Here is an 11,277-nt window from a genome sequence, read left to right as displayed (position 1 = left end):
AGGATAGAAATAGCAATTTCTACTAAACTCTAAAATTTATCATTTATCATTTTTACCTAAATAATCTACTAAACAATTGACATTCATCCTGTTACAATAGCCAAGATTATAAATTAAGCATGAGAAAATCTTTTCATAAATTAATAATTATTAATTTATCGATAAATTAAAATATTTATAAATTAATAAAATTTTATGGTCCCGACCTTATTAATTTATAGAGGTTTTACTGTGGTTTGTTTAGTGACCATTGACTCCAAAATTTAATGACTACTAGATTTTAACTCGCGGTACACCTCAGGATAATTTTTTTTGTTTTTTATATTTATTTTGTTTTGTTTAATTAAATAATAATTTTGTTTGGATTGTCAATTATTAGAACAATAAAAGGGGAAATAAATACATAAATATGTAATTTATAAGCTATTGTCAGATTAAGTCACAATTTTACCAATAATTTAATTGTTTTACAAAATTTTAGTTAAATTACCCTGATTTAATATGTCTAATATTCTTATATTAGTAGTATTGACCAAATAATTAAAAGAAGATTTAACCCGATATGTTTTTCTTGATGCTAAAGTTAAATATACCCGATTATTGAGTTTCTAAAGTTGGTTTCTCGTTTTTATGAACTTTATTAACGTTATAATAATTATTGCGATTGTAATCATTTGTTACTCAAACTCGGCTATGTTATTTAAATTTAAGAGATCATACAGTCTCTAAAGATCTATTAAAATAGGTTTGGAGATTTTTATGGGATTAAAAATTTAATGCGTAGAGTTGTTTTTGGAAAAATCGAAATGTATAGATGTTGTTAAGCTATTTATGACAATAAATGTATCAAATTAGGTCGATTTAAATAGTTCCATTAAATGAGTTTCCAGAAATTGTTATTTTAGGAAAATAGTTAAGAGTTAATGTTGTAAAAAAAACAAATTAAATAACTAAAATTTTAAGGACATAACATAAAATGTATTTCAAAAATAATAATATAGATTAGTTGGATAATCAATTTATGGTTTACTAGCGTCTGTATGAGCGTGAGGCGTTAGTTATATTTCTTCTGTTTAAATATGATGACTTTATTATTTATAAGCAAGTGTATAATGTTACTAAAATATATTGACCATATGTCAAAACAAATTTAGTTAAAAGTTTTTTTTTTTATAATTGAAAAGTTAAATTTTAGTATAACATCAACCTTGATTTAAATATATGCTCCATCTAACTAAAAGTTCCTCTGTATATCTTCTTTTTGCGGTGACATTTACTAGATATGTTCAATCTACACTTCTCGACTCATTGAATTTGGGAACATTAACAAATTTTGTCAACAGAATTAACCTGTGGTATGGGAATCCCCTCGTCTTGTTCCTTTTCGTTACATGCTACAGTATATCACAAAAGCACATATACGGGATATCATTTGGTTCCAAGCAGGATGGGACTCGTAATTAATACAAAACCCTCCATCATATATATTACAAACATAAGGTTTTTTCTTTTTGTCATGATGTAAACAACATTTATTTTTGGTTGAGCAGTAAACTTTACAACCAAGAAAAAGAAGAAAAAGTCACGTCAATGAAATATATTTACACTTGTATAGTCACTCATCCTAATTAAAATTCGTTTAAATAACTAATTTAGCAAAGTAACTCAAAATTAACTTTGTTAATAATCATCATAAAGGTAAGAAATACTGTTATAAATTATTCTCCTTATATGGCACCACACGTTTTCAAGGTTCTATAGTGTATAAAAGCATAATGCAAATCAAAATAGAGAATAAAGCATATGGATTTTTCTTAAAATCTTTATACTATCTTAAATTTCCGTACGTAGACCTGTTTTGGTGCTATGTTTTTTTTTTCTTATAAAATGTTTGTGAATGTATGCAATTCAATTTGTGTGCTATGTTCATGCCCACGAGGCTCAACCATGCGATCGTGCAATACTATATCAGTCTCTTGTCTTCTGAATTTATTTATTTTCTTGTTATCTTGTAAATTTGGCCCATTTTTTTCCATTTACATACAAAACTCAAAATATATATTAATATGCATGAAGTGCATATGCAGCATGTGTATAATTAAAACAAAGTAAATGAATGTTTATATGTTTAGTGACATATATATACGCCTAATTAAAATCATAAGTGTGGCCATGAATCTACATATCCAAAAGAAGAGACAAAGTGAAACGAGGATACGAACGTTCTCCCTGCAACGTCTGTATATAGAAGTAGAACTATAAAACCGTAACCAACGATAGTTGCCTAATAATCATGAATGCAAAGAAAAAAAAACTTTAATAGAGAATGGTCGGAGGAGCTTTCTCTTGGAGAATGTATACCTTCCTTTCTACTTTCCAATAGAATTGTCCGACCCGACCCGACCCGGCCGACCCGACCGAACTGACCCGACCCGGCCGACCCGACTCGACCCATTCGTCAATTGTCATGCGGCCCATAATCACGAAAGTTACAATAACTTACAAGGGTCGAAGACCAGCCACATACAGTATGTGTTGTAGACACGCTCAGAGAAGTCCAACACGACAAAAACAAAGTATTAATCGATTCAACACTTGGCCATAAATTTATGTTTAGATTCAACACATCTCGGTTCGTATAGCATTAGTCAAGCATATGCTTATTTAACACACGAACATGATCATTAAATTAACAGAATACACCAAATACATTAAACACAATATCACGTTCATATTTGGCCCCATTTGCACATGCTTCATCAACATGTCTAAGATATATATATGTATATAGCTCATAAAAACAATTACTACCAAGAAAATCATATTATCACTCCAGTTTTTTTTTTTTTTTCTTTTTGGGTGGGGATGAATTATCACTCAAGTTAGTAAATTAACAGTTTAAAAAACCTTGTGACGTTATTACCAAAGCTATAAAGACTTGTTGTCTCACTCTCTATCCACGTGGAAGAGATAGACAACTCTCGTTGTTTGTATAGTACTGTATTACAAAGACCCCACTCCAATCAGAAAACACAACTATTCAATTGTTTTTTTTGTTTATATCCGATCCCTAAAATTAAAGATTCTTTCTGACAAAACCTATCTTGTTTTTAAGGGGTTATGAAGTGATCCCCCGACACCGAGGGAGAGAGAGAGAGGGTGACCCTCAACCTCAATAGCCAGTTAAATGGAGAGAGGGGTTTACCATATAATTCACAAAGAGTGACCGTCGATAGCCCGTTTCCTTCAACTGCCTCATCTCTCATCTCAACCCATTGTTATTTGTGTGGTCAATAAAAAAAAAAACCTTTTTAATTTATTTTATTTAATTAATTTATGAGAATTATGTGAAATAAATAAATAAATAAAAAAGGGGTTTTTCTGTTTTGGCGATGGGGCTTTTCACGTCTTCTTCCTTCTTTCTTTTCTAAGGACAACGACGGATTCTTACCGCACATACCCAAAACCAAAAAACTCGAAGAATTGTTCATTTCTTTGTATAGATCGAATTCTAACTTTTCCTTTTTTTGTACATTTTGTTTTTTTTTTTCTCTATACACGTAAACAGAAGATAAAATTGGGGTTTTAGTTATAAGTTTGCGTGATCTGTAAATCATAAGTGTTGGTTTTTGGATCGTGATCAAGAAACTGGTGGCTGATAGGTGAGTTTTCCTTTTTTCTTTATCGCAATTGATTTATATACTTACCGATCTGTAAAATTCTTTGGGGTTTTTGGAGTCAATTTTGTTGATTTTTTTTCATCCTTTGACTCTCTCTCTCTGCTCTGCTGATCCGGATTTCAAATTTCGATTACATTCTTTGACGGGTCGTCAGAAATTTGTGATTTTTGTTCCGAGATCTGATCGGTAGCATCATCAGGTGTTTACTGATTTGTTTTCATCTTCTTTTGTAAGCAGCTTCGTAGCATTTTTGAGTCTTTTTTCTTCAATGATCACTTATTATGCTTTTGCATTACCATGATTTTAAGCTTTTGTCAGATCAAACGCTCGGACTTGCTGTGTTGATCTGATGATCTAACTTGGTTTACTGCTGATTCGTGTGGCTGTGATTGTCTCCAATTCAATGTTTTGATCTGTATTCCTAAAATGTCTTAAACATCATTTTGGCTTTCTCTATACATTGTAACATGCGTGCTTAGAGCTATTTTGATCTCATCATCTTGCTCAATAGCTAGTGATGATCTGAAAAAATTACGTTTCTGCTAATCATTTGTTTGGTCTTAACACAGTGTGATATGCATATTTGAGAGATGGTGTTCAAGAGGAAGTTTGATTGCCTTTCCGTTGGCTTTGACTTTCCCAACATCCCCAGGGCTCCTCGTTCCTGCAGGGTAAGTTCTCATTTGTGATTCACCTTGGATCTGTTAGTTAGCTTTATGTCTTCTTATGACTATTGGTTTGTTGTTTTTTTTTTTTTTACTTCAGAGGAAGGTCCTAAGCAAGAAGATTGATGATGATTATGACACTAAGATCTGTGCTATTGACTTACTCGCTTTGGCTGGGAAGTTGCTACAGGAAAAGGAAAGCGAGAGTTCTTCAGCGTCTTCCAATGCATTTGAAGGGAATAATCACGATGTTAAACAAGAACAAGATGATAAACGCAAGCCTGTCAAATCTGAATTTTCTGACCAAGGAAACTCTGTTTCAAGGCCTACTACTACATATGACAACTCTACTGACAAGTGTGTGGTGAACAGTTTCTCATTTCCGGATAACGACGGCGTTTTGGAGCGAACTCCAATGTCTGATTACAAAATGATTCATGGTTCGATGGATTTAGGTTGTGGCACCAAGAATGCTAATTGTGACTCTTATGTTAAATCTGGAGGCATCACTGGGGAGACAGGTGGTGTTAATAATGTGAATACTGGGTTTATTAAACAAGGAGAAGCAACCGATCCCTTGGGAGATGGAGGCTTAATCCCTGAGACTTGCAACTTAGAGGAGGCAACTGCTTTAGGTGTGCAGTTTCCTAAGTTAGTTCGTGTGGGTGGTGATTTAAAATTGCCATCCAGCATGGATATGACTCCTAATGGTTCCTTTGCTAGACATGGGAATCATACTAACTTAGTTAGAAAAGATGATGATGATAAATTCTTTAGTTATCATAAGCTTAGCAATAAATTTAAGTCGTATAGGTCTCCATCAATTCGAAGAATAAGAAAGTCGCTGTCGTCCAAATACTGGAAGCAAGTTTCCAAAGACTTTGGACACAGTAGAGCTGGTATGTATATTTGAATATTCCTTCTTTTCTTTTTTTTTTGTTATTCGCCCTGTTCTTACTTTGATCATGGATGTCTAGATGTGGGTGTAAAGACTCTTTATCGCAAAAGAAAATCGTATTGTGGATACAACCCATGGCAGCGTGATATCATATATAAGAGGAGAAGATCACCTGACAGAAGCTCGGTCGTAACTTCTGATGGAGGACTCAGTAGTGGAAGTGTTTCCAAGTTATCCAAAAAGGGAGATACAGGTGGTTATTGTAGTCTATATCAAAACTTTTCAGTAATCTTATCTTAGCTGTTGTGGTCCTCTCAAAGGGCTCCCATGGTACTTGACCGGATGGTATATGATACTGAGACATTTATCCCGAGACTGGATAATGTGGTTCTCATGTATTTTTATCTCTGGTGCAGTAAAGCTAAGCATTAAGTCCTTTAGGATTCCAGAGCTTTTTATTGAAGTTCCAGACACTGCATCAGTAGGATCATTAAAGGTACACGCCAATATGTATTTTCTTTCCCTCACTTATGTTTGGTTCTCTTGTGTGGTGTACTTAATACCGTTTTGATCTTTGACCCTTTTGGTTCCAGAGGACGGTGATGGAGGCTGTCGGTGTTTTACTCAGCGGAGGAATACGTGTTGGGGTATTGATGCATGGGAAGAAGGTCAGAGATGACAGGAAAACTCTCTCACAGACTGGGATATCATGTGATGAAAATCTGGACAACCTTGGGTTCACCCTGGAGCCTGGCCCCGGCAAAGTTCCCCTTCCTTTGTGTTCCGAAGATCCTGCTGTGCCAACCGACCTTACGAATTTGTCTGAACGGTACTAAGAAATTTGCTATCATATCCTTGTGCTGTTTTAGTTGAATATCACTAGTGTTCATTCTTCTTGAAGATTCCTAAGCAAAAGCGGTTCTGAATGATCATCCCAGGTCTGCGGCTTCTCCCACGTTAGATTCTGGAGTTCCCCATGCAGATGACGTGATTAATTCAGGAAATATTGTGGAAAGTAACCTTGATTTAGTTCCATATCAGAGTGACATATCTGTTGATGAACCTTCATCAGATTCAAAAGCGCTTGTTCCACTTCCATCCTTGGAAGTTAAGGCGCTTGCCATAGTTCCGTTGAACCAGAAACCTAAGCGTAGTGAGCTTGCCCAGCGCAGAACCAGGAGACCCTTCTCCGTGACAGAGGTAGAAGCTCTTGTACAAGCAGTTGAGGAACTCGGGACTGGAAGGTAAATAACACCTAGTTCCACCATAACTCAATAACTCATGTGGTGTGGTCGTGGGTTAATGTCAAAACTCAAAAGCTAATGGTCGATATATATCATAACACAGATGGCGTGATGTGAAATTGCGTGCTTTTGAGAATGCAGAACATCGGACTTACGTGGACTTGAAGGTAAATACATTGAACAAGAACATGTAATCTGGAACATATGACGTTCCACAGTAGCCTAATGTTCCAATAACATGTGAATTTGCAGGACAAATGGAAGACGCTGGTTCACACAGCAAGTATATCACCGCAGCAACGAAGAGGAGAGCCGGTGCCACAAGATCTCCTAGACAGAGTCTTGAGGGCGTATGGGTATTGGTCGCAGCACCAAGGAAAACATCAAGCGAGAGGAGCATCTAAAGATCCAGACATGAACAGAGGTAGAGCTCTTGAATCAGGTGTTTCAGTGTACAAAAAGGAGGTACGCATTGGTGGGTGGGTGTACAGAAGCAAACAACAATAATGGAAAACTCAATTTCTGCAAAGATTAATTGTCTTTATTTCTCATTTTTTTCTCTTAAATACACTTCTTTTTTTTTCCTGCTTTCGTCATCTGTAAATGACTCCAACTGGGATGAGATTCGTCCCTAACCAACTTTTTAGGTTTTCTAAACTTGTGTTTTTTTTAATATCTTTTTCACATTGATTATTTTCTGTAATATTCACGGTCCATAAAAGGAGTATTGTAATTTTTAGTCGTTCGTTCCTGTCTGACAAATGACAAAGTCAGCGTTATCCTTTCATTGTTTTCGTATATTTTCAGCTATAAATGAGAGAATAACCCAATATGAATGAAAGATATAAAATATTGCTCTGTGACTATGGAATAGGAATATAAGACACTGTGGAGTGTTTCTTATTCTTATTGGTGAAAGACTCTAATTGATTAATTCAGTTAAAAATGTTAATTTCTTCACAAATTCAAAGACCTTCTCTAAAGGTTTAGAAGCTTCTACCAATGTTAGTTACTTTACTTTCCTACAATGGTGAACCGTCGTGTTGAAACGGTTCCAACTCCGACCCACATCCCAATTTGAAGCCATCCTCCTGTACTTTCCACCTACTTACCAAACCTGAGACCCATACAGCATCAAAGATGAGACACTTGTTGAATTTGGCATCTTGACATCCTTTATGCAGAAAACTTATTTCCCATCTCCTGCAACTGCAAGGTAAAGACATCAGAAAACTATATAAGCAAGAAAATTCGGAAAACTGGAAATTTTGGTAGTTAGTGTACCGGGTAAATGTAAATATAACATTTAAGGTTTATGACGCTTCGCCTGATTCCATTGCTCCAAGAGACTAGTAACACCTTCCTCAAGCGTAGCCTTCCTGTCTTCTCTGAAGTTCCACAGCTCTGAAGAGATGTACCTTCCACTCGGATTGTACTCGTTTATTTCCAGCAATGCATTTGCCACTGCTTGGTACGCCTTATCCCCCAGTTCATTCTTCAGGGTTCTTAACTTCTCGTCATCCTCATCTATTACTTCCTGCCAAAGATATCAACAGCTTCAGGGTTCTATATATCATCCACCAATCCATAAAACCAAGTTAACCACATCTGCATATGCAGCTGACAGTTGTACACACCCATGAATGCAGGTCTTTTGCTGGTAAGCTAACTTTTTGAAACATATTATTTAGGATGGAAGATAAGAACAAAATCGATTTAGATTAGTGATATACAGGAGAAGCAATACCACTACAATTTCTTCAGTCTCAAGCTTTATCCGTTTAAACGGATGCCAATCTGGGTCCTTAAGATATTCCTCCCAGAGCTGGATAACTTCTACTGCCCAATCCTCCAGATCTTCTTGACAATATTTTATTTTCATTGCTTCTATGAATGGTTTGGTGTCAAGCTCCCCCATTCTCCTAACACCAATATGCGATCTCGTCTCTCTCAAATTCTATAAATATAATCAATTTAAGAAAAAAATCAAAGAGTGTCTTTCTGTTGTTAATGCATCCAACCACTCTAGCCTACCATGTCCAGTATAATCCGAGTTTATAATAATGTAAACTCACTATATGCAAAGAGTCACCTAGCTCCGTTATGAGACTGAAAGTTCAAAGAAAATATGTTCGAATATAAGAGATCTACTTACGCTTATCAATGCTCTTCGAGCTTCTTGAAGCTCATCATTGGTCTTCCGCTCTTGTACAACAAGATCTTGATTAAATTTATTTAAGCGCGCAAGCTCTCCTTCTTGCTCACTAAGGTCTCTGAGGAAGGTCTCCACCTTGTTCACAATTTCAGAACCACTGTCCAGTTCCATGTGTCTCAGCAGGCTCAGCTGTCTTTTCAGTTGCTCGACCTCCAGTTCAAGCTCTTGTTTCTGTTCAAGCTGTCTTCCTAGGGCAGCAATTCTCTTATGAAGCTTTTCCTTTTGCATCTAAGGTTAAAAACACGGCAGGACCCTGTCACTTAAAGTTAAAGAGCCAGCCTTTTTAAAGAAGGAAGCATTCCCACACCTTGTGATCTACAGCCAATTTTTGCACTCTCTCTCTGGTCTTTTGTTGTTCCACGGCAGCTAGTTGAACGTAACTATATATAGCAGCACTCTGATAATAATGCCATTGAACAAATTTTAGAAGAAGAAAGAGGCAGTCCAGAATTAGTTTTAAAAATGAGGATGTTAGCATATACCTGTTCAAACTCTTTTGCCAATAATTTCCTCTGTGTTTCATTCTTTGCCTCCCGTTTTGCCAACTCCAATTCTTTAATTTCAAGTTCTTTTATCTGAGACTCCAGCTGTACCTTTTGCTTTTCATGATCAGCAAAGATCCTATTGAAGTGATCAGTCGATTTTTGTTGTCTTCCCGTCAGATCTTCAGATGCAAAACGAAAAAATGTAAAACGAATATAAACACAATCTATAGAAATATGTATAGTTGGATGATGCAACGATACTTTCTCAAAGGGATGTAAATCTTGAAGCTAGTAGGAAAAGCCCACCTTCATTGTAAGCACGGAGAATCTTTTCTTTTTCTTCAGTCTCATACTTAAGTTTAATTGAATCCTTTGAATATTTTTCCTCTAACTTCTTCAACCGATTTGTTTTGCTCTCAACCATTACGTTTAGAGAGTTCATAAGCTTTTGTTCTTTCCTGGCCTCTTCTTCTGCAAACCTAGAAATACTTTTGAGGTCACCCGTCTTCCGCAAGTTTTCTCCTAAATAGTTAGCCTTATAGTAATCATCAGCATTGGCAAGCCATGCATAAAGGCTCGAGTCAGTAGCACCACACAGCCAATCCTTTTTGCCATGACCATCAGCTTCATAAGCCTTCTTGAACACCAAAGCATCGTGAAGTCCATTCCAGTCTCTATTAAATTCCACTATTCCAGTTCCAGAATGACCAAAACGGTCCCACACAGTACGAACTCTGATAGGGTTGAACCCTCTTCGGATCAATTCATCCTTAAGTTTTGGTCCACTCTCTCCAGTAGAAGACAGGCCATCTTGTGTCAACGTTGTGGGAATATTAACCAAAATGCCTAACCCAGCGACAGACACAACTTTAATTAGTAGAGACTATAGTGGTAAGGAGATAGGACATAACAAAGTAACAAAGTAAGGGTGCCAATACCTTTCCAAGGCCAGACAAGTTTCTCGAACTGATCATCATAAACTGGAAGAGTAATGCCGCCGCGGGTGGATGCTGCAGTTCTGGCTTGTAAGCGCTTGGAAATTCTAGTAGTGGCGTAATGAGAAAGATCTTTAATAAGGTATTTGGCAAGAGCACGGTGGCTAGCCTTCTCAGTGAGACTTCTTTTCTTGGAACTGCTGTTACCAACTCCAGAAGCATGCTGAAGGATGTCAAGATAGAGACCAACCTTCTTCTTGTTGTCGGGGCAATAAGGACAGAGGAAAGTACGGTAAGAGACTTTAACCTCGAGCTTTCCACTCTTGAGCTTTTTGTACAAACTTTTCTCAAAATTACTCAAGTTGTCCTTCATCACCTCCTCACACTGTTTGTTTTTACATCTAAGAGCTGCATAATAATAATAATTATTCTTTAAGTACATTGTTATAAGAAGCCTAAACCATAACTTGGAATTAAGATCAAATCCAACTGATAACAAAACACATGTTGAGCTTTGATTAGATAGATCCGAAAAAAACATGGTCACTGACTTCTCTAGTTAACTCATCTCTATGAAACATGAAACATGCATGTTTGATTTCTAGAGAAATTATGAACAATGGTGGGAGTGGGATTATAATGTCTCCGTAGTGGTCACTATCGACTTGTGAAAATAGTAAAATTGAATTGGAAAAAAAAAAAAAAAAAAAAAAAAAACCCCGAAGAGAAATTGGGGGAGAAAAGTTGAACAAAGAAGACTGTTACCTGAGGAATCGGGTGTAGAAGGAAGAAGAGAGATATGGTTAGCTCTCGAGAAACTTCAGCAGCTGATTCTGGAGATCATAAGATAAAAGAGTTTTTTTTTTTCTTTTTTACCAAAAATTTAATTTCGATTTTCTTTTATTGGGTCTTAATTGTTTCCATTTCCGAGGGAGAGAGAAGCAGCAAAGAAAAAAAAAAAAAAAAAAAGGCTTGGAGATGTTCCAAGAAGAGAAGAGAACATATGTTTGTTTCCACGCGCCATGGTCGCACGTTGAAGTCGTCGCGAGAAGGGATTTGTGAACCGGAGTTGAAATAATGATTTGCTGATTTTTCGGTTCGGTTTATGAAAGGCTTTTGCAGGTTTGTTAGAATTTTTTTTTTTTTAAGAAATTC

The 11,277-nt window shown here is 36.2% G+C and overlaps 2 protein-coding genes across 5 annotated transcripts; one reads left to right on the top strand and one right to left on the bottom strand.

The window, feature by feature from the left end:
- Positions 1-3,025: 3,025 nt before the first annotated feature.
- On the top strand, positions 3,026-7,274 carry LOC104765022 (telomere repeat-binding protein 3). 3 transcript variants are annotated; one of them, XM_087502793.1, is made up of 9 exons: positions 3,026-3,662; positions 4,250-4,351; positions 4,446-5,244; positions 5,323-5,496; positions 5,660-5,739; positions 5,837-6,072; positions 6,182-6,487; positions 6,591-6,654; positions 6,740-7,274. In XM_087502793.1, the coding sequence occupies exons 2-9, from the start codon at positions 4,271-4,273 to the stop codon at positions 6,992-6,994; spliced, it is 1,995 nt and encodes a 664-aa protein (XP_087358919.1). In that variant the 5' UTR covers positions 3,026-3,662; positions 4,250-4,270; the 3' UTR covers positions 6,995-7,274. The 3 variants fall into 3 exon arrangements, with proteins under 3 accessions (XP_087358919.1, XP_087358920.1, XP_010486979.2); XM_087502794.1 differs by having other exon boundaries at positions 3,486-3,879; positions 3,999-4,351; XM_010488677.3 differs by having other exon boundaries at positions 3,650-3,879.
- A 109-nt stretch (positions 7,275-7,383) lies between these two features.
- On the bottom strand, positions 7,384-11,152 carry FDM3 (XH/XS domain-containing protein). Of its 2 annotated transcripts, none has more exons than XM_010488673.3 (9): positions 10,888-11,152; positions 10,126-10,530; positions 9,494-10,033; positions 9,185-9,366; positions 9,010-9,099; positions 8,643-8,930; positions 8,235-8,444; positions 7,772-8,024; positions 7,384-7,696 (listed from the first exon to the last, which is right to left on the bottom strand). In XM_010488673.3, the coding sequence occupies exons 2-8, from the start codon at positions 10,493-10,495 to the stop codon at positions 7,794-7,796; spliced, it is 1,911 nt and encodes a 636-aa protein (XP_010486975.2). In that variant the 5' UTR covers positions 10,496-10,530; positions 10,888-11,152; the 3' UTR covers positions 7,384-7,696; positions 7,772-7,793. The 2 variants fall into 2 exon arrangements, with proteins under 2 accessions (XP_010486975.2, XP_010486976.2); XM_010488674.3 differs by having other exon boundaries at positions 7,384-7,690; positions 10,888-11,105.
- Between the last annotated feature and the right edge of the window lie 125 nt (positions 11,153-11,277).

Source organism: Camelina sativa, chromosome 19 (genome assembly GCF_030686135.1).
Source record: "Camelina sativa cultivar CO46 ecotype springtype chromosome 19, ASM3068613v1".
In the NCBI taxonomy this organism is placed as follows: domain Eukaryota; kingdom Viridiplantae; phylum Streptophyta; class Magnoliopsida; order Brassicales; family Brassicaceae; genus Camelina; species Camelina sativa.
The sequence above is the reverse complement of the archived record's forward strand: the minus strand, read 5'-3'. Positions and strand labels throughout refer to the sequence as shown.

What these genes read in the sequence shown, in the direction of transcription:
- LOC104765022 (XM_087502793.1), top strand. Translation starts at nt 4,271, where the DNA reads ATGGTGTTCAAGAGGAAGTTTGATTGCCTTTCCGTTGGCTTTGACTTT. An exon ending in GGGCTCCTCGTTCCTGCAGG is followed by an intron (nt 4,352 to 4,445) that starts GTAAGTTCTCAT and finishes TTTTTACTTCAG; the next exon opens with AGGAAGGTCCTAAGCAAGAA. An exon ending in GGACTTACGTGGACTTGAAG is followed by an intron (nt 6,655 to 6,739) that starts GTAAATACATTG and finishes GTGAATTTGCAG; the next exon opens with GACAAATGGAAGACGCTGGT.
- FDM3 (XM_010488673.3), bottom strand. Translation starts at nt 10,495, where the DNA reads ATGAAGGACAACTTGAGTAATTTTGAGAAAAGTTTGTACAAAAAGCTC. An exon ending in TGGCAAAAGAGTTTGAACAG is followed by an intron (nt 9,100 to 9,184) that starts GTATATGCTAAC and finishes CATTATTATCAG; the next exon opens with AGTGCTGCTATATATAGTTA. An exon ending in AATTGGCTGTAGATCACAAG is followed by an intron (nt 8,931 to 9,009) that starts GTGTGGGAATGC and finishes TTTTAACCTTAG; the next exon opens with ATGCAAAAGGAAAAGCTTCA.